We start from the raw sequence: 23,142 nt of genomic DNA, 5'->3' as shown, positions 1-23,142 counted from the left end.
TGCCTGCCCTGACCCCGAGACTGCCTGCCGTTCTGTACCTTATGGACTCTGATCTGGATTATTTTTATTTATTTTTATTTATTTTTTAAAAAATTGATCCCCTTTCCCCCCCAATTTTCGTGGTATCCAATCGCTAGTAATTACTATCTTGTCTCATCGCTACAACTCCCGTACGGGCTCGGGAGAGACGAAGGTTGAAAGCCATGCGTCCTCCGAAGCACAACCCAACCAAGCCGCACTGCTTCTTTAACACAGCGCGCCTCCAACCCGGAAGCCAGCTGCATCAATGTGTCGGAGGAAACACCGTGCACCTGGCCCCCTTGGTTAGCGCGCACTGCGCCCAGCCCGCCACAGGAGTCGCTGGAGCGCGATGAGACAAGGAAATCCCTACCGGCCAAACCCTTCCTAACCCGGACGACGCTAGCCCAATTGTGCGTCGCCCCACGGATCTCCCGGTCGCGGCCGGCTGCGACAGAGCCTTGGGGGCGAACCCAGAGACTCTGGTGGCGCAGTTAGCACTGCGATGCAGTGCCCTAGACCACTGCGCCACCCGGGAGGCCCCTGATCTGGATTATTGACCTCTGCCTGCCCTGATCCTGAGCCTGCCTGCTGTTCTGTACCTTTTGGACTCTGATCTGGATTACTGACCTCTGCCTGCCCTTGACCTGTCGTTTTGCCTGCCCCCTGTTCTAGTAATAAACTTTTGTTACTTCGACACTGTCTGCATCTGGGTCTTCTCCTGAAACGTGATACAGGACGGATCAACAGTGATTCATATCACTGGTTTGCAACCTAAAAAAAGGATAGTTGTGTTTTGCTGCATAACACACATGATTTGTCTACACATATGATGTGGATCATTGTCAGGTTATTAGATGTAGAAGCTTTAGAAACAAAAGAACACCATGGTTATAATAACACTTTAAACAGGTCGTTTGTAAGTGTGTAGAATGTGTTTGTTTTGGGTCCACACTGGTAAGTAAACTTATGTAAAATAGACAGTCACAGAGGATTTTCTTCTGAATAACTGGTCAGGGCATCACACTTTTTCATTCAGCTTCAGGCAACTTTGATGCACTGTAAGGCTTGATCACAACTGTAGAGACTGCTTCTATCTGTCACACCCATTGTTGCTTATCCATTGTACACTAGATATATCAATGTAATTACACCCAACACAATGTTGAAGAACAGAATGCTTCCCAACACTAGATCACCAAACTAGACGTGAGCCGGACGTGATCCCAATCGCTGCCACCAATGTAGCGGAAGAAAGTTCCATCTAACCAGGGTTCATACGTGGCAACGTGAATTCTAATAGCCGTTGCCATGAAAGCCGAGCAGGCCTCTGGGCAGAGGAACTAGGCCTACAATGCTGGCATATGCCTTGTTAGAATAACCTATATAACATGTAACATGATTGACACGACTGTAATAATCATCATGAAACGGCCTTGGAAGTTCCATAAGTGTAAGCCAACATAATTCATTATTTTACATTAACCTGTTACATCCATTGATATGGCTTAATTGATCATAGTCCAGACTCGTTATAAATGCAAATACTATAGTTGCACCAGAGAAACCAAACAGATTTTTTTTTTGCAGGTCTTCTGTTTCCCCACATTTATTTATTAATTAATTTTGCATCATGAAAATGTATCCCTATTCCCCAATCAAATACCTTCATCGATACCGCAAAACAAATCTGACAAATCAGCATTTTACTCCAATCTGGCAACCCTCATAAAATCCGACATTGCACCAGTATCCCAAAGTATGAAGCGAAAAAACAGCATAGAAAACAGCATTAGCATTAATAAAAAGAAAAAGCGTAAGGCTACTATTATATTAGAAGTATTTCGGTGACAACCTGGTTGATTAACAAAACATTATTTTTTTATATAAATAAATGTGGGACACAAAAAAAAGTCTGTGTAGAACACCATTACCCAAAATGCATTGCTCCAATAACTTTCAAAAGATTGTTACAAAGTTTGCCCCCAAAAATGTATTTTCTTGTGAATGAAGGCGTATAAAAATTGTTGTCTTTTAATACGAATTAAGTCACACAAAAAATGTGTGTATTTTCACAAGAATTAAGCCACACAAAACCACAAAAACGCAAATACTACATATTTGCGCAAATTGAGTGTGAGATTGTGTTGCACCCATTACTGTCCCCATGTGTAAGATCTGAGTGAAATAGGAAACCTGTCAATACGTGTGTGTCTTTTGACTGCTGGGGAATTTACAGTATGACTACAGTATACATCCGCAACCATGAAAACTAGCATACACTACAGCTCTCTAGGACCCGATTCTCAAGTTCACCATCATTTGTATGTCTAAAGTAGATAAGATTGACTTTCTCTTTAGTACAGAATATAATGGGTTGTTTAGGATCGACGAGGGAGAGAAGAAATATTCAGATAAAACTCTGAAAGACCTGGAACTACAGTACCGCTATCTTTTTTTCTCTACTGTTTGGCTGTTTCTCCTTCTTACTCATTCTACTTCCCTGTCTCTCTTATTTTCTCTGTTGATTCTTTCTTCTGGCCTCTCCCTCTCTGTCCTTCTCTCTCACACATCCTCTCTCGCTTCCTCTCTCCCTCGCTCTATTTCTTTCTGTCTCTCTCCTTTCCTCACTCCCTCTATCTTACTCCCTTTCTCCCTGAGTTGCAGAGGGCTGGCGGGCCTGTTTTATTTAATAACTCACTCAGGCCTCTGATCCACGGTTAATGATGGAGCCAGAAGCCCCCTCAGTACAAAACACACTCTGGCGGCCCCCATGCATCACTCCGCTCAGTTCTAATTGAGCACCACGAGCGCCAGTCGCACTGCAGACAGTGGGAGGGCTATAGGAGGCGAGGCGACTGGCAGCCGCAAAGCTGGAGTGGCGGACAGGAACCCATAAAAGTCACAGAGGGGCCTGAGCCGTGCCAGAGGACATCAGAGTTACCAGACAGGGAGGAAGAAAATAAGAGAGAGAGGGAGGGAAAGAGAGAGTAGAGAGAGAGAGAGAGAGAGAGAGAGAGAGAGAGAGAGAAGACAAAAAAGACAGAGGGGGAGAAAGGAAGGGAAGCAGGGAAGGAGAGAGAAAGAGAAAGTGAATCAAGAGAGAGAGAAACACAAAAAGAGTGAGAGAGAGACAAAGGGAGAGAGGGAAGAGGGAGGAGAAAGGCTAGCAGAGATGGCAGGCTGTGGAGCATCTGATGTCATTTTGCCCATCTGATCCGCGGGCTCCACTCGTCCTTGTGTTCCCGCTGATCACACAAAGCTGGATCCAGTTTCACATCACTCTGTATAACACTGTACTGTGATCAGAAGATGAATGGGGAAGCACTTGGAGAGTCCATGAATACAGCACGCTGACAAATGGTGTGAGAGATGTGCTATGAATATAATTAACCAAGTTCAGTTGGTTGGAGAAGATTCTAGCAACAGCAAATCAAATTTGCGGGTTCAATTCCCGCATGGGCCACGTGTACTGACTGTGAATGGACTGTAAGCCGATCTAGATACGAACTTCTGGTAATGAATGTATTAAAATTATGCCGAGCCAATTTGATGGCCTGAGGAACAGTTTGTGTCATTACTGTCATGGAAAGTAAAGTGTAACCAAGCTGAAGGAATTTACAGGGCCGTCTTCTGAGCGCGGAGTAAACAATGTGTAGAGAGAGGCAAAGTACACAAGTTTGACCTAACGCAAAATCAGTCAGAGTAGCCTATGCTCGTGTCATTTGACCTGCATGTTCTGAGGTCAGGGGATGAGGTTAGAGTTCACTGACCATTGCGGTCAATGGCGAAGGGCGTGTCGGAGGTGACGATGTCGTAGTTGCAGATCTGGCTGTACTGCGGGGAACAGTCCTGGTCCCAGGCCTCCACCTGCAGGATGCTGTCGTAGATCTTCCCCTCCGTTACTGCAGCATGGTATACGGCCTCCCGGAACACAGGAGAGAACTCATTCACGTCATCCACCTGGATGTGAACCACCGCCCTGGATAGAGGGAGAGACGGAGCGAGGGAGGGGTGAGTGTGAGTGTGTGTGGGAGAGAGAGAGAGAGAGAGAGAGAGAGAGAGAGAGAGCGCAAAAGGTGTGGGGGAAGGTAGTGAGAGATACTTTTGATGCTCTTTCTTTTAACAATAGGTAATAATGATAACAAAATACTCTACGTCCTCAACCCCCCCCCCCCCCAAAACCGCATCAAAACAGAGACAACAAATGACAAACATAAACAACAACACACAAACTCATTACCAGCTCAGGGAACATGAGAAAGAGAAACACCAGAGCAAGGGGGCATACAATACGTAAAAGTAAAATCCTTCTCTGTTTTTCACTGATAGTTGTACTGTAAAAAAATGAAGGTAGTGATGCAATGTTTTCGCACCGAAGCCATTGAGAGATATCCTCACCAAATCTAGGTTGGTTCGGGGCCTCTCCCTTTGTACTTTGTTAAAACAACCACAGGGCTGAACATAAGCAATATTTGAAATATCTCAGTATTATTTATTTTTAATCCAGTTTCTCAAACTCTACCTATAATTCTGCTGACAATGACCTTGTGACAAGAAGTGATGCTGCAACATGCCTTAATAATTAAAGACATTAACTTAATGACACCTACTTAGAATGTCCTGCAGTGATGCTGCTTAGCTGAGGCACACACACGCACACGCATGCACATGCACATTGGCTTGTTACCGGTACTCCTTGTATATAGCCTCGTTATTGTTATTTATTGTGGTACTATTTCCTATTCGCTAATTGTCTTACTTTTTAACTCTGCATTGTTGGGAAATGGCTCATAAGTAAGCATTTCATGGTAAAGTCTACACCTGTTGTATTCGGCGCACGTGAACTTGATTTTGATGAAAATCAAACAGATGCACACACACTGGTTTTGACAGGTGCCCTATTTCCCTCGGAGACATTCATCAAAAGATGACCAAGCTGTGAAATCACTCCCACTCTCTCATGCCCATATCTCTCTCTCTCTGTGCGACAATATCAGCCTTAGTCAGTGCACTAGAGCACAGCCTTCAGTAACACTTCATCAGAGCAGGGCTATAAGGCTTTATGTGAGACTGTCTGACTCATAAGGAGCCTTCGGGCCCTCATTGATGAAAATCATACCCGGAGCTAAACATTGAGCAAGTCTCAGCTGTTACTAGGACTACAGAAGGCTGCTATTGCATGGTGGATGTGCTCAGTCACTGTCTGTGATTATAGTATTGAGGACAACTAAAGACCCACATACTGGATGCTTGGCATGTAGAGCTACACTGAGCATACCAAACATTAAGAACACCTTCCTAATATTGAGTTGCACCCCCACCCCACCCTTTTACCCTCAGAACAGCCTCAATTTGTCGGGTCATGGACTCTACAAGGTGTTGAAAGCGTTCCACCGTGACTCTGGCCCATGTTGACTCCAATGCTTCCCACAGTTGTGTCAAGTTGGCTGGATGTCCTTCGGGTGGTGGACCATTCTTGATACACACGGGAAACCATTGAGTGTGAAAAACCCAGCTGCGTTGCAGTTCTTGACACAAACCAACAATTTCACAAAAATCGATCTCACACAAAAAAGATACAGCCACACACACACACACACACACACACACACACACACACACACACACACACACACACACACACACACGTTTGTTTTACTATCCTTGTAGGGACCAAACAATTGATTCCCATTCAAAATCCTATTCTCCCTAACTCCTAAACCTAATCCTAACCCTTAACCTAACCCTTAACCTAACCCTTAACCCTAATTCTACACACACACACACACACACACACACACACACACACACACACACTCCCTCCGACACACACACCAACCCCCCTCCCTGACAAACACTCCTTCCTTACTTGTGTGACTTCTTCCAACTGACCCCGTTGGCCCCAGCCCCGCAGTCGTAGGCCTGGATGACGAAGGTGTACTCCTTTTGGGTCTCACAGTCTACCAGGCCCTTGGCCCTCAGGACCCCCTCCCCCGACGTCTTGTTTAGGACCACTGCCTCGAACGGGGCCTCCTGCCCGTGGATCATAAACGCACAGATCTCCCCTGCAAGGAAAATGAGGAGGAGGAGGAGAAGGTGAGGAGGAAATAAGGGGGAGAGAGAGAATTAATAGAGAGATAATGGACATGGTGTGTCACCTCGTTTTTCAGAGCTGGAAATGTGTCTCGGCATGCCACCACTCTGAACACTGTTATCGAGGACATGTATGTGTTTTTAGAGATGGTGGCAAAACACAGTTGAGCTGCTAAGAGACTGAAAAGAGCGTTCTGCGGTTGTAATCGACCTCGGTGGCATCATGTCAGGCCAGGCCAGACAGGGAGGAAGAAATGCAATTTGCGTTTGCTTGATTTTGCAATATTCCTCTCTCCAGGCCACCTTTCAGAAAAATTACGTTTTTAAGTCTAATGGTCCAAAAGGAGAGAGACGCTGGTTTGCGATCTGGGTTTTTAATAGCACAAGTGGTATGACAATCAAATTAAATTGAGGTATGTTTAATTGTCTTCTGGATATGATGATAGAATAATTTGCTTAAAAAAAAATCCTCTTTCTCTTTAACTTGTTGAATGAGTCAGATTGAAATTGTAATGCTCAGTCCTCCCGAATGTAAGCACGACCTTCCTAATGACACAGAGTGTAGTGTCTTTGCCTTGTAAGGGTCTCTGGTTCAAGCCCTGCTAGTGACTATCTCCCACCTTCACTACACTGGTGTCAGAAGTGGGATGGATAACTGGTTTCCTGCCATTGGAGGGACAGCAAGAATTGTGTGAGTCTTTTTATAGAGTAACACTGGGGAACACTTTCTTGGTGAATGGGGTAGGGTAGTACACCACGTCCATTGTAATTACACTTGGGGATCGTGTAAGACATCCAAACATCTTGATGTAGTAGGTTCACAAATCCCCCTCCAATCCTCCCTACAATATCCTCAACTTGTTTAGAAGTAATGCAATATAGTGGGCAACACTGAGTCACAGTTCTGAACACAATGATCTTTGTCAGCATCTCTCGCTGACATTAAATTAAATACGGGCCTGACACCAGACTTGTGGTGTGTAGTCAAGAAGAAAATAACTACAGATATCCCGCTGACTACACCAACTCAATAACATACATCCTTTTTTCACTTTAGATTTTTTATTGACGTTTCCGATTCTGGACCCAACTCAGTATTTCTGTTCTTTTCAGGCGTTTGGGGAAATAGCCTTAGGGAATACACTCGCACCCCCGACAGCCGATATTACTAAAACCTTAGTAGGACGTCAGGAACAAAAAGTGCCAAAGCTATCCCTCGTGTGCACAAGCGCCATTGCCAAACTCTGATAAACCAAACTTTCTCTCTGTTTCTCCGCCTCAACTCCCCTGCATTTTTCATCCCTCGCTCTTTGTCTGCGTTTTTTTTATTTTTTAGAACCCATTCCACCGGCTCAAATCATCACAACTCCATTCGTAATGGTGAAATAACAATTTACCCTTCGCGGTCCATCCGTCCTCGCTGCTGCCTGGGCTTGTAGTTTACATTTCCCCTCTATATTAGGCCCCACAATGCCTTTATCGAAATTAAACGACCACCACAATGGGCGCGGAGCGGCAAGGTGCGCGGAGGGAGAAAATAATAATCCAAACACAGCGGGTGGCGTGCGAGGGCAATGATAAACCCAGCGTGGCTCTGAGCATCCAGCGCCTTCCAAATATTCTGTTAGATGGCGAGGGAGGAAAGGGAGGCGAAGCCAATATGAAATATGAAAATAACAAACACAATCATACACTACATATAAAATACGCAAACATACAGAATACTGGGAATAAAATGCAAACATTTCCATTTAGTAGTTTGGGTCTGATGCAAAGCCATTTTACGCTCCATCTGCTTGACAGCAAATGCATTTTTCTGGATTACGTTTCGAGAGAGGATGGAGGGGTCAGGAAACTATCAACGAGTGCAGTGAAGGAGACATGCAATGTACAGGTAACTGGAAAAATAATGGAAACACCAACGTAAAGTGTCTTAACACTAGAACCGCCTGGTCTTTCAGCCTATAAATACTAACTAGAGAACGTTGCTGATGGTCCCCTTTAGTATATGCATCAGATATCAACCTACAAGGTGCAGCAAACATAAGCACCAACGCTTGATAAATATTGCATAAACTATTATAAAGGATTCCTTGCATGAAGACATTTTTGTGGAAATATATCAATAAATTAACAAAGTTATTTGCTCAGATTGAGTCAAGGATATGTTTTGTATAATTCTACCTAGTCTTAGCAAAACGTAGGCCTATAGCCTATTTTCGTTTCCCTTACAATAAAAACATTACCGTGTAATCCAATTGATCAACTTTATTTGTAGATTCGATTAGTAATAGAGTTATAGTAATTCATAAAGTCCAGTTACAGAGTAGAAACCAAAAATGTAATAATAATATAACCAGCCAGATCACAGGTGAAATTATTTTCTGTATTCCTAAACAAAAGCATCAGTGCATGAACAGTTGTAAAGGATGAATTGCATAAGTAAATAACATGTTTTTATTTTGAGTTTATTATCTTACTAGTTTTTTCTTAGTAGCCAGAGCAATTCTGCTGCCCATGTGCTGAATGCATGGACAGCACAGAAATTTGGAAATAGAGCTGCACCTCTTGAATTTTGAGAGTTATTTGACAAAGGTAAGTGTCATAGAAACTGCAGAATATGCTCATTCTGATACTATAGAGAAATCAAAATGTTTTACCTGCATGTGACTCTGAAACAGGATTTGATAAAGTGATAATCCTTTCCTTGGATCTGTCATTTACAAGATGCATCAATCTCTTCATGTACAATTTGACAACTGATAGGCCTAATATTGTCACTCATCAGATTCATTGTCAATTTAATCTTGTCTATAGGCTAACTCTTATTATGTGTGAAATTAGTTTAGGTATAGTTTAGGTGTAGTTTAGATGGGCTGGCTGTGCAGGCTGTCTGGCATCGTTTGTTTCCTACTCATCAACTTGGATAGAGTCAAGGATATGTTTTGCGTTATTCTGAAGGACTACTGCAACACATAGCATGTTGTCGTTTCCCTTACAATACATTTGATTAGTACTAGAGTTACAGTAAATAAAACAGTCCTGTAAAAGCAATCTGTTTACATAGTAAAACGTAAAAGAGAACGGTATCAACCCCCAAGACGCATCAAATTATTTGCTGCTGATAAAAAGTCATAACACAAAATCATCATTTCACGATTGTCTTTCTAAATTAAATCAACCTCTTCACCTTCCTTATCATTCAGTTAGGCCGAATTTAAATTCAATTGTAAAGTAAGGCACACAATTATCGCCCATTCTTCCATTTGTCACTCATTCAGTGAGGAGAGAGAGACGTATTAGTGCCTGGCTGGGTACCACCGACCTACAGCACACTGTTTGGTGGGTTAAGGTAGGAATAGGTGTGAAAAAAACAGGTAAAAAGGCTCTAAATACTTTTCTGTTTGTGATTTTAAAATTCTGACAAATGAGCAGTGTCAAATACAAACATTCAGGAAAAGTCAGGGAAGGAGCATGACAGTTTTTCTTTTTTTTTTAACAAAATCAAACATTAGTGGCCATTGGCCTATGGTGGTTCCACTGTTAATAGGGCATTGGGCCACCATGAGCCACCAGAACAGCTTCCATGCACCTTGGCATAGATTCTACAAGTGTCTGGATGCGACACCATTCTTCCACAAGAAATTCCATAATTTGGTGTTTTGTTGATGGTGGTAGGCGCTGTCTCAGGCGCCACTCTAGAATCTCCCATAAGTGTTCAGTCGGGTTGGAATCTGGTGACTGAGATGCAGGTTGGCATTTATTGTCATGAGTCTGGCCCTGGAGGCAGCTCCGCAGAGTGGTCACTAGCTGGCACAGCCACGAAGTCATAAAAAATGATTTTAAAACCAACCCTAATCACACTGCTAATGCTAATGCCTACCCCTAACCTTAAATTAAGACCAAAAAAGCACATTTTTGTTTTCATGAATTTATACGATATAACCAATTTTGACTTTGCAGCTGGTCCATCTAGTCGGAAACTGCTCAGTTCTGCCTCCAGGGCAAGACTCATGAAAATAAATGTCAACCTGTGACTGAGACAGACAGACACACACCCTTTATATCCCCTATGCTCATTTGAGACCCCTCTTTCATAGTCACTGAGATCTCTTCTTGTAGCCATGGTAGCCAAAATAATGGCCATTTTTATACATGACTTAGCCTTAGCATGATGGGATGTTAATTGCTTAATTAACTCAGGAACCACACCTGTGTGGAAGCACCTGCTTTCAATATTCCTTGTATCCCTCATTAACTCAAGTCTCTCCTTATTTTAGAAGTTACCTGTATGTGTAAATGATAATGACAGACAGACGAAGAGATTTCAGGGAAGAAGATTCCTATCGTGTCAGCAGAAGTGCACTTTGCATCTCTCTTGACCACCACTTAGATTGCCTCTCAAAAGCACTGCCAATAGATGTGCTCTAGTAGTCTACTATTGACACTGAATCGTACCGTTTTGGGCCGGAACTCTTTGGTATATATCTTATGGGAAGTGGCTGTTTTCACGGTAAATGTGAAAATATAAAGATTTGTCAGGGGATTAGATAGAGTGCCAAGGTGTTTGAGAAGTGCTGTAGTTTGGGAGTGGGACGTGTGGGAGTCAGCAGAAATGATTCCGAGAAAAGTCAATCAAATTGAGCCTGTTTAATATTGAACATTCTGAGTTAGAAAAGAGCATTGCTTTTAGAATGCCAGGTGGCATCCAAGCTCACCTCTAATTGAGCGTCTGAAATATTAAAGCCAAGTCGTACTCCACAGAAATGTGTTTAGCAAAGGTGCATTGGATGTTCTTTCAAAAAAAATCTCTCCCCCTATGTCACCATCTACGGAAGACGAGAACTCAACATTTGCAGCAGGCTGTGCAAAGTTTGCATCTGTCATTCTGATACAGGACATTGACACACAAAACTCTGAAGCTGTCTTTATTTACGTTTTGAATTCAAGTCTTGTTCCTCCTCTTTGGACTTTATTGGAAGTTTTCTGTTTAATACTTCAAAGTAATTGGTGCAGTCTTGGTGAAATAATTGGTGCAAATACTGAGCTTGCCCATCTGGTCCGGCCTAGGGTGTCTATCTAGCACAGTGACCTCGCAAAATCATCCCTATGTCCAATTCCCTCCTACTGAGAAACAGACTACTTCATCCACCATGTTAATTCTCCTACTTTTAATCAAATATCATATTAGATTCGCTCTCATGGTGTGTGTTTTGTCTCATCGAGAAGATGGCTTAGTGTGTGTAGTGTAGTGTGTGTGTGTGTGGAGTGTGTGGGTGTGGAGTGGGTGGGTGTGGCTGGGAGGCTGATTAAAATGCGGGTCTCTCTTGGCGGCCCCATAGGCTTAAAGTCTTGATTTCGCTCATTCTCTCGCCTCTCAGCTAGTCATCTAACACTCTCAGACGAACCCACGTCCCCTTCTTTAATTACTTACTGGATTACGCTTCTAGTCGCTAATGACCTGCTGCTAGCGCTCACACACTCCCAAACCTGGGATCTAACACGGAGGCAGGAGGAAGAGGAAGATGATGCGGTTCAGGTTTTTGCGCCTCGCCACATTTTCTCGGAGCTCTTCTAATTTAGTTCATTCTGTTGATTTGTTCTGTATTTCTTCCACTCTGCGTCTGGATAATAAGTGGCCTAAGGAAGTACGGACTGTTGCTAGTGAACAGGTCAAACTTATATATGTACATTACATTGCTATGTGAGGTAAGACACCCGACTTCAGAGGAGAATGGTTTAGAAGATAGGCTACCCCCCAACAGCCTGTTAAAGGGATCACACACACGCACACACACACACACACACACACACACACACACACACACACACACACACACACACACACACACACACACAGCCCGAAGGCAACGCCATGACTCAAACAGTCTATGACCTTATAAAATGTCTCATCTAACAAAAACACGTCCTTTCCTTTCTCACAATAACAACCCACCCTTTCTGCAGAACCCCTTCAGTCATCCATACTATCATGAGGTATTGGCTTCACCAGAAGACCATGGGCAGTGTCTGTTGCCAGTCACGGTGGACAATTTATTAGAATCCCATTAGGCTCTTTCATTAAGATAGGGGGGACCTCCTAATTGCATTTGGGAGATAGCAGAGGCAACCGTGTGACCCGGGCCACTTATAAACAGCTCAGTAATACACACGCACACCCTAACACACACACACACACACGCACACCCTAACACACACACACACACACACACACACACACACACACACACACAGAGACACACATTTCAATGGATGTTGGATGTTGGATGTTAATTGAATCGCATCAAATCGAAAGCATTGGAATGATTGCAACTGTAGGACAAGTATGATTTTAACAGTGGAATCAGGTATAGTAGTATAATACTTCAACACAAAGAACTGACATGTTTGTTTACAATTCAGGTGTGAAGACTGTGGGGGAAAAAAATCTAAATTCAAAATGACCTCCAGCAGGCCACAAATGTGCATGTGTCTGCTCAAACGGTCAGAAACAGACTCCATGAGGGTGGTATGAGGGCCCGACGTCCACAGGTGGGGGTTGTGCTTACAGCCCAACACCGTGCAGAACGTTTGGCATTTGCCAGAGAACACCAAGATTGGCAAATTCGCCACTGGCGCCCTGTGCTCTTCACAGATGAAAGCAGGTTCACACTGAGCACATGAGCACATGTGACAGACGTGACAGAGTCTGGAGACACCGTGGAGAACGTGCTGCTGCCTGCAACATCCTCCAACATGACCGGTTTGGCGGTGGGTCAGTCATGGTGTGGGGTGGCATTTCTTTGTGGGGCCGCACAGCCCTCCATGTGCTCGCCAGAGGTAGCCTGACTGCCATTAGGTACCGAGATGAGATCCTCAGACCCCTTGTGAGACCATATGCTGACACATGCACATTTGTGGCCTGCTGGAGGTCATTTTGCAGGGCTCTGGCAGTGCTCCTCCTTGCACAAAGGCGGAGGTGGCTGTCCTGCTGCACGTCTCCTGATGTACTGGCCTGTCTCCTGGTAGCGCCTCCATGCTCTGGACACTACGCTGACAGAAACAGCAAACCTTCTTGCCACAGCTCGCATTGATGTGCCATCCTGGATGAGCTGCACTATCTGAGCCACTTGTGTGGGTTGTAGACTCCGTCTCATGCTACCACTAGAGTGAAAGCACCGCCAGCATTCAAAAGTGACCAAAACATCAGCCAGGAAGCATAGGAACTGAGAAGTGGTCTGTGGTCACCACCTGCAGAACCACTCCTTTATTGGGGGTGTCTTGCTAATTGCCTATAATTTCCACCTTTTGTCTATTCCATTTGCACAACAGCATGTGAAATGTATTGTCAATCAGTGTTGCTTCCTAAGTGGACAGTTTGATTTCATAGAAGTGTGATTGACTTGGAGTTACATTGTGTTGTTTAAGTGTTCCCTTTATTTTTTTGAGCAGTGTATAATATAAACATACATATGGAGATATATATATATATATATAGTACCAGTCAAAGGTTTGGACACACCTACTCATTCAAGGGTTTTTCTTTATTTTGACTATTTTATACAAATAGAATAATAGTGAAGACATCAAAACTATGAAATAACACATATGGAATTATGTAGTAACCAAAAATGTAAACAAAATATATTTTATATTTGAGAATAAACCCTTTGCCTTGATGACAGCTTTGCTCACTCTTGGCATTCTCTCAACCAGCTTCATGAGGTAGTCACCTGGAATGCATTTAAAATAACAGGTCTGCCTTGTTAAAAGTTCATTTGTGGAATTTCTTAATCTGTTTGAGTCAATCAGTTGTGTTGTGACAAGGTAGAGGTGGTATACAGAAGATAGCCCCACTTGGTAAAATACCAAGTCCATATTATGGCAAGAACAGCTCAAATAAGCAAAGAGAAATGACAGTCCATCATTACTTTAAGACATGAAGATCAGTCAATACGGAACATTTCAAGAACTTTGAAAGTATCTTCAAGTGCAGTCGCACAAATCATCAAGCGCTATGATGAAACTGGCACTGATTAGGATCTCCACAGGAAAGGAAGACCCAGAGTTACCTCTGCTGCAGAGGATAAGTTCATTAGAGTTAACTGCACCTCAGATTGCAGCCCAAATAAATGCTTCACAGATTCAAGTAACAGACACATCTCAACACAACTGTTCAGAGAAGTCTGCGTGAATCAGGACTTCATGGTCGAATTGCTACGAAGAAACCATTACTAAAGGTCACTAGTAAGAAGAAGAGACTTGCTTGGGTCAAGAAACATGAGCAGTGGACATTAAACCGGTGGAAATCTGTCCTTTGGTCTGATTAGTCCAAATTTGAGATTTTTGTTTCCAACCGCCATGTTTTTGTGAGATGCAGAGTAGGTGAATAGATGATCTACGCGTGTGTGGTTCCCACCATGAAGAATGGAGGAGGAGGTGTAATAGTGTGGGAGTGTTTGCTGGTGACACTGTCAGTGATTTATTTAGAATTCAAGGCACACTTAACCAGCATGGCTACCAAAGCATTCTGCAGCGATACACCATCCCATACGGTTTGCGCTTAGTGGGACTATCATTGGTTTTTCAACACAACAATGACCCACACACCTCCAGGCTGCATAAGGGCTATTTGACAAAGAAAGAGAGTGATGGAGTGCTGCATCAGATGACCTGGCCTCCAGAATAACTCGACCTCAACACAATTGAGATGGTTTGGGATGAGTTGGACCGCAGAGTGAAGGAAAAGCAATCAACAAATGCTCAGCATATGTGGGAACTCCTTCAAGACTGTTGGAAAAGCATTCCTCATGAAGCTGGTTGAGAGAATGCCAAGAGTGTGCAAAGCAGTCATCAAGGCAAAGGGTGGCTACTTTGAAGAATCTAAAATCTAAAAATATTTTTTTGGTTACTACATATTTCATTGCATAATTTTGATGTCTTCACTATTATTCTACAATGTAGAAAATAGTACAAATAAAGAAAACCCTTGAATGAGTAGGTGTGTCCAAACCTTAGACTGGTACTGTATATGGAGAGAGAGAGAGTGAGAGGGAGAGCTAATGCAGCTGTAAATAGCTCTACCGGGCATGCCTCCCCTGAGTCTGTCCCCCTGTTTGCCTCTCCTCTTCCCTCTCCGGATGACCTCTGGTCAGGGGGCATCAATTATTTAGCTCTCAAAGTTGGCATCCAGGTGCTCCGCTCATCTCATCCCTTCCCGTCCTGTCCCCCTCCCTCTCTACCCTCTGCTTTCTACATTCCTCTCCTCTCTCTGCATCCTCCTCTCTAATCATCTACTTCCTTTCTTTTCTATTTTTTTTCTCTACATCCTCCTCTGCTCTTTCTTTCTTTCTCTCTACCTCCTTCCCTCCCCATCTCCTGTCTACCTCCTTCCCTCCCCATCTCCTCTCTACCTCCTTCCCTCCCCATCTCCTCTCTACCTCCTTCCCTCCCCATCTCCTCTCTACCTCCTTCCCTCCCCATCTCCTCTCTACCTCCTTCCCTCCCCATCCCCTCTCTACTTCCTTCACTCCCCATCCCCTCTCTACCTCCTTCCCTCCCCATCTCCTGTCTACCTCCTTCCCTCCACATCTCCTCTCTACCTCCTTCACTCCCCATCCCCTCTCTACCTCCTTCCCTCCCCATCTCCTGTCTACCTCCTTCCTTCCACATCCCCTCTCTACCTCTTTCCCTCCACATCTCCTCTCTACCTCCTTCACTCCACATCTCCTCTCTACCTCCTTCACTCCACATCTCCTCTCTACCTCCTTCCCTCCACATCTCTCTACCTCCTTCACTCCCCATCCCCTCTCTACCTCCTTCACTCCCCATCCCCTCTCTACCTCCTTCACTCCCCATCCCCTCTCTACCTCCTTCCCTCCACATCTCCTCTCTACCTCCTTCCCTCCACATCTCCTCTCTACCTCCTTCCCTCCCCATCTCCTCTCTACCTCCTTCCCTCCCCATCCCCTCTCTACTTCCTTCACTCCCCATCCCCTCTCTACCTCCTTCCCTCCCCATCTCCTGTCTACCTCCTTCCCTCCACATCTCCTCTCTACCTCCTTCACTCCCCATCCCCTCTCTACCTCCTTCCCTCCCCATCTCCTGTCTACCTCCTTCCTTCCACATCCCCTCTCTACCTCTTTCCCTCCACATCTCCTCTCTACCTCCTTTCCTCCACATCTCCTCTCTACCTCCTTCACTCCACATCTCCTCTCTACCTCCTTCCCTCCACATCTCTCTACCTCCTTCACTCCCCATCCCCTCTCTACCTCCTTCACTCCCCATCCCCTCTCTACCTCCTTCACTCCCCATCCCCTCTCTACCTCCTTCCCTCCACATCTCCTCTCTACCTCCTTCACTCTCCATCTCCTCTCTACCTCCTTCCCTCCACATCTCCTCTCTACCTCCTTCACTCCCCATCCCCTCTCTACCTCCTTCCCTCCCCATCTCCTCTCTACCTCTTTCCACATCTCCTCTCTACCTCCTTCCCTCCACATCTCCTCTCTACCTCCTTCACTCCCCATCTCTTCTCTACCTCCTTCCCTCCACATCTCCTCTCTACCTCCTTCCCTCCACATCTCCTCTCTACCTCCTTCACTCCCCATCCCCTCTCTACCTCCTTCACTCCCCATCCCCTCTCTACCTCCTTCCCTCCCCATCTCTTCTCTACCTCATCGCCCTCTCTTTTTGCCTGTTCTCTACTATCCCTCCTCTCTCCATCTTCGCCCCAACTGAACCTGCTGCCCCCCACAGCCGCTTTCCCCTTGGTGGCTACACATTGACAGCTCCCACATCTCCGGGGGTCACAGTGTCACCAAGACAGGGTTTCCTGAACGCCAGGAGCCCCTCGCTCAGGGATGCCCATTAGCCGGGACTTTGTACCTCTGCTGAGCAGAGGTACAAAGCCAACAGAGATTAGATTAGAACAGAGGCAGAGACAGAATGTGAGCACTGAGCTTTTGAGTCTCTCATGACAGCAGTGCCATGTACAGTGTACGCTTGTGTAGGTTTAGGTTTGTGTAATTTACTGTGACTTGGGTTGATACAATTGTGCAATGGCTGTCCCTTATGGGTATCCATGGTTGCCTTTGACAAAACAGATTTCAGCAATCATGCTGAGAGATGACCACTGGTGAATGCAATAACCTATACTGTTGAGGTATAGACTAAGTACATATTGTTGTCACCTGCACATCAATGACCACGTTTACGTGTGCACAGTATTCCGGATAGTAGATCATATCGCGCTTAAAGGTCTTATTCGGGATAAGCTGTTTACATGAAACTTTGATATCCCGCTCACGAGTATCCCTGAACCATGAATAAACGGTATATTCCTCGTTTAAATTTTTATGGGTTAAATGGAATAGTAACTGAAATATGGACACTGACTGTAGGCCTGTAACCTCTCACATGTAGCGTAATACAGCACTTTACTTTTTACACATCGTGTTATGTTACAAAGTGGGATTCACATTGACTGTACTGTCCTTTTATGTCAACGATCCACACATAATACACTGTAATGTCAAAGTGAAAGAAAAACTATATGAATTAAAAAATACATGTGAAAAAGAAAACACTAATATATCGTGATTAGATAAGTATTTCAACCCCTGAGTCAATACATGTTAGAATCACCTTTGGCAATGATTACAGTTGTGAGTGTTTTTGGGTAAATATCTAAGAGCTTTGATTCACTATTTGCCCAATATAAAAAATTAAAAAATCTTCAAGCTCGGTCAAGTTGGTTGTTGATCATTGCTAGACAGCCATTTTCAAATCTTGCCATTGATTTTCAAGCCAATCTAAGTCAAATCTGTAACTAGGTCACTCAGGAACATTCAATGTCGTCTTGGTAAGCAACTCCAGTGTATATTTGACCTTGTGTTTTAGGTTATTGTCCTGCTGAAAGGTGAATTTGTCTCCCAGTGTCTGTTGAAAAGCAGACTGAACCAGGTTTTCCTACAGGATTTTGCCTGTGCTTAGCTCTATTCCATTCATTTTGTCCTAAATAACTTCCTAGTCCTTGATGATGACAAGCATAGCCATAACATGATGCAGCCACCAACATGCTTGAAAATATTAAGAGTGGTAGTCAGTAATGCATTATGTTGGATTTGCCCCAAACATAACACTTTGTTTTTAGGAAAAAAAGTAAATATCTTTGCCACGTTTTTTGCAGTATCACATTAGTGCCTTTTTGCAAAGACAATGTATGTTTTAGAACATGTTATTCTGTACAGGCTTCTTTCTCTTCACTATGTCATTTGATCCCGTCCTCAGTTTTCTCATATCACTTCCATTAACTGTTAAAATCACCATTGGCCTCATCGTGAAACCCCTGAACTTTTTCCTTCCTCTCCGGCAACTGAGTTAGGACGGACGCCTATATCTTAGTAGTGACTAGGTGTACTGATACACCCTCCGAAGCACAACTGATAACTTCACCATGCTCAACGGAGTATTCAGTGTCTGCTTTTTTTATTTGTACTAATCCACCAATATGTCAAATCAAATCAAATTGTATTAGTCACATGAGCCGAATACAACGGGTGTAGATCTTACAGTGAAATGCCTACTTACGAACCCCTAACCAACAGTAAAGTTTCAAAAAATACGGATAAGAATAAGAGATAAAAGTAACAAGTAATTAAAGAGCAGCAGTAAAAAGTAACAATATATACAGGGGGGTGCCGGTACAGAGTCAAAGTGCGGTGGCACCGGTTAGTTGAGGTAGTATGTACATGTAGGTAGAGTTATTAAAGTGACTATGCATAGATGACAACAGAGAGTGGCAGTGGTGTGGAGGGGGAGGGCGGGCAACACAAAGAGTCTGGGTAGCCATTTTGACTAGATGTTCAGGAGTCTTATGGCTTTTAGGGTAGAAGCTGTTTAGACGCCTCTTGGACCTAGACTTGGCGCTCTGTGTAACGGTGGTCCTCCTCCTCTTCAACCGAAAAGGAGGAGTAGTGATGGAACCAAGGCGCAGCGGGTTGTGAACACATAATTTATTAAAAGAAAACACGAAAACATGAACTTGACTATAAACTAACAAAACAACAAACGGTGTAGACAGACCTGGACGACGAACTTACATAAACACGAAGAACGCACGAACAGGGAAAAATAGACTACGCAAAATGACGATGTACAAAACAAACCGAACAGTCCCGTATGGTGCGACAAACACTGACACAGGAGACAACCACCCACAACGAACACTGTGAAACAACCTACCTAAATATGACTCTCAATTAGAGGAACGCCAAACACCTGCCTCTAATTAAGAGCCATACCAGGCAACCCTAAACCAACATAGAAACAGAAAACATAGAATGCCCACCCAAACTCACGTCCTGACCAACTAACACATACAACAAACTAACAGAAATAGGTCAGGAACGTGACATAACCCCCCCCCCCCCATAAGGTGCGAACTCCGGGCGCACCAGCACAAAGTCTAGGGGAGGGTCTGGGTGGGCATCTGACCCCGGTGGTGGCTAAGGCTCAGGGCGAGGTCCCCACCCCACCATAGTCAATCCCAGCTTACATCTCCCCCTACCAATGACCACCCTCATCTTACACCCACTAAATCTTTTGGGTAACATCGACACAAGGGGCAGCACCGGGACAGAGGGATAGCTCAGGACAGAGGGATAGCTCAGGACAGAGGGATAGCTCAGGATAGAGAGGTAGCTCAGGATAGAGAGGTAGCTCAGGATAGAGGGGCAACTCCGGACTGAAAGGCAGCTCCGGACAGAGAGACAGCTCTGGACTGAGGGGCAGTTCTGGATAAATAGCCGCTCTGGGCTGAGGGACAGCTCATGACTGGCTGACGGCTCTGGACCCTCATGGCTGGCTGACGGCTCTGGACGCTCATGGCTGGCTGACGGCTCTGTACGCTCATGGCTGGCTGACGGCTCTGTACGCTCATGGCTGGCTGACGGCTCTGGACGCTCATGGCTGGCTGACGGCTCTGGACGCTCATGGCTGGCTGACGGCTCTGGACGCTCATGGCTCACTGACGGCTCTGGCAGATCCTGTCTGGTTGGCGGCTCTGGCAGATCCTGTCTGGTTGGCGGTTCTGGCAGATCCTGTCTGGTTGGCGGTTCTGGCAGATCCTGTCTGGTTGGCGGCCCTGGCAGATCCTGTCTGGTTGGCGGCCCTGGCAGATCCTGTCTGGTTGGCGGCTCTGGCAGATCCTGACTGACGAATGGCTCTAGCGGCTCCTGACTGACTAACGGCTCTGACGGCTCGGGACAGACGGGCGGCTCTAATGGCTCGGGACAGACGGATGGCTCAGACGGCGCTGGGGAGACGGATGGCTCAGACGGCGCTGGGGAGACGGATGGCTCAGACGGCGCTGGGGAGACGGATGGCTCAGACGGCGCTGGGGAGACGGATGGCTCAGATGGCGCTGCGGAGACGGATGGCTCAGACTGATCCTGTCTGGCGGAAGGCTTTGGCTGCTCCTGTCTGGCGGAAGGCTCTAGCGGCTCCTGTCTGGCGGAAGGCTCTGTAGGCTCATGGCAGACGGGCGGCTTTGCAGGCTCAATATAGACGGGCAGTTCATGCGGCGCTTGGCAGACGGACAGTTCAGGCGCCGTTGGGCAGACGGCAGACTCTGGCCGGCTGAGACGCACTGTAGGCCTGGTGCGTGGTGCCGGAACTGGAGGCACCGGACTGGAGACACGCACTTCAAGCCTAGTGCGGGGAGCAGGGACAGGGCACACTGGACTCTCAAAGCGTACTATATGCCTGGTGCGTGGTACCGGCACTGGTGGCACCGGGCTGAGTGCAAGCACATCAGGACGAGTACGGGGAGAAGGAACAGTGTGCACAGGGCTCTGGAGACACACAGGTGGCTTAGTGCGTGGTGCCGGAACTGGAGGCACCGGACTGGAGACACGCACCATAGAGAGAGTGCGTGGAGGAGGAACAGGGCTCTGGAAACGCACTGGAAGCCTGGTGCGTGGTGTAGGCACTGGTGGTACTGGGCTGGGGCGGGGAGGTATTGCCGAAAATACCGGACCGTGCAAGCGTACTGGCTCCCTTGAGCACCGAGCCTGCCCAACCTTACCTGGTTGAATGCTCCCCGTCGCCCGACCAGTGCGGGGAGGTGGAATAACCCGCACCGGGCTATGTAGGCGAACCGGGGACACCATGCGTAAGGCTGGTGCCATGTAAGCCGGCCCAAGGAGACGTACTGGTGGCCAGATATGTAGGTCCGGCTTCATGACATTTGGCTCAATGCCCAATCTAGCCCTACCAGTGCGGGGAGGTGGAATAACCCGCACTGGGCTATGCACACGTACAGGGAACACCGTGCGCTCTACTGCGTAACACGGTGTCTGCCCGTACTCCCGCTCTCCACGGTTAGCCTGGTAAGTGGGCGCAGGTCTCCTACCTGCCCTTGGCCCACTACCTCTTAGCCACCCCCCAAGAAATTTTTGGGTGGTACTCACGGGCTTTTCGGGCTTCCGTGCTAGACGCGTCCCCTCATAACTCCGGTTCCCTTCTCCGGTTGCCTCTGCTCTCCTCAGTGCCTCCAGCTGTTCCCATGGGAGGCGATCCCTTCCAGCCAGGATCTCCTCCCATGTGTAGCAACCTTTCCCGTCCAAAACATCCTCCCAAGTCCATTCCTCCTTCTTGCGCTGTCCCTTCCTCCGATTTCCTCGCTGCTTGATTCTGGATTGGTGGGTGGTTCTGTAACGGTGGTCCTCCTCCTCTTCAACCGAAAAGGAGGAGTAGTGATGGAACCAAGGCGCAGCGGGTTGTGAACACATAATTTATTAAAAGAAAACACGAAAACACGAACTTGACTATAAACTAACAAAACAACAAATGGTGTAGACAGACCTGGACAACGAACTTACATAAACACGAAGAACGCACGAACAGGGAAAAATAGACTACACAAAATGACGATGTACAAAACAAACCGAACAGTCCCGTATGGTGCGACAAACACTGACACAGGAGACAACCACCCACAACGAACACTGTGAAACAACCTACCTAAATATGACTCTCAATTAGAGGAACGCCAAACACCTGCCTCTAATTAAGAGCCATACCAGGCAACCCTAAACCAACATAGAAACAGAAAACATAGAATGCCCACCCAAACTCACGTCCTGACCAACTAACACATACAACAAACTAACAGAAATAGGTCAGGAACGTGACACTCTGGTACCGCTTGCCGTGCGGTAGCAGAGAGAACAGTCTATGACTAGGGTGGCTGGAGTCTTTCACAATTTTTAGGGCCATCTTCTGACACCGCCTGGTATAGAGGTCCTGGATGGCAGGAAGCTTGGCCACAGTGATGTACTGGGCCGTTCGCACTACCCTCTGTAGTGCCTTGTGGTCGGAGGCTGAGCAGTTGCCATACCAGGCAGTGATGAAACCAGTCAGGATGCTCTCGATGGTGCAGCTGTAGAACCTTTTGAGTATCTGAGGACCCATGCCAAATATTTTCAGTCTCCTGAGGGGGAACAGGTTTTGTCGTGCCTGCTTCACGACTGTCTTGTTGTGCTTGGACCGTGTTAGTTTGTTGGTGATGTGGACACCAAGGAACCTGAAGCTCTCAACCTGCTCCACTGCAGCCCTGTCGATGAGAATGGGGCGTGCTCGGTCCTCTTTTTCCTGTCGTCAACAATCATCTCCTTTGTCTTGATCATGTTGAGGGAGAGGTTGTTGTCCTGGCACCACACGGCCAGGTCTCTGACCTCCTCCCTATAGGCTGTCTTGTTGTTGGTGGTGATCAGGCCTACCACTCTTGTGTCATCTGCAAATGTAATGATGGGGTTGGAGTCGTGCCTGGCCGTGCAGTCATGAGTGAACAGGGAGTACAGGAGGGGGCTGAGCACGCACCCCTGAGGGGTCCCTGTGTTGAGGATCAGCGTGGCGGATGTGTTGTTACCAACCTTTACCACCTGGGGGTGGCCCGTCAGGAAGTCCAGGGTTAGAGTCACGCTCCTTGAAAGTGGCAGCTCTAGCCTTTAGCTCAGTGCGGATGCT

The 23,142-nt window shown here is 46.1% G+C and overlaps 1 protein-coding gene across 2 annotated transcripts in view; it reads right to left on the bottom strand.

Annotated features, from left to right (window-relative positions):
* LOC129814296 (calsyntenin-2-like) overlaps window positions 1-23,142 on the bottom strand; it is a 290,404-nt gene that overhangs the window by 66,825 nt on the left and 200,437 nt on the right. The window contains exons 1-3 of one of the 2 annotated variants that reach the window (XM_055867331.1): window positions 7,512-7,617; window positions 5,891-6,086; window positions 3,792-4,000 (exon numbers count right to left, since the gene is read on the bottom strand). In XM_055867331.1, the coding sequence (XP_055723306.1) occupies window positions 3,792-4,000; window positions 5,891-6,069 (388 nt within the window). In that variant the 5' untranslated portion in view covers window positions 6,070-6,086; window positions 7,512-7,617. Of the gene's footprint in view, window positions 1-3,791; window positions 4,001-5,890; window positions 6,087-7,511; window positions 7,618-23,142 lie in introns of those variants that run through there. The other variant, XM_055867330.1, reaches the window with a different exon arrangement.

This window comes from Salvelinus fontinalis, chromosome 17 (genome assembly GCF_029448725.1).
Source record: "Salvelinus fontinalis isolate EN_2023a chromosome 17, ASM2944872v1, whole genome shotgun sequence".
Taxonomy (NCBI): domain Eukaryota; kingdom Metazoa; phylum Chordata; class Actinopteri; order Salmoniformes; family Salmonidae; genus Salvelinus; species Salvelinus fontinalis.
Note: the sequence above shows the minus strand (reverse complement) of the source record. Positions and strands in the feature narration are given on the sequence as shown.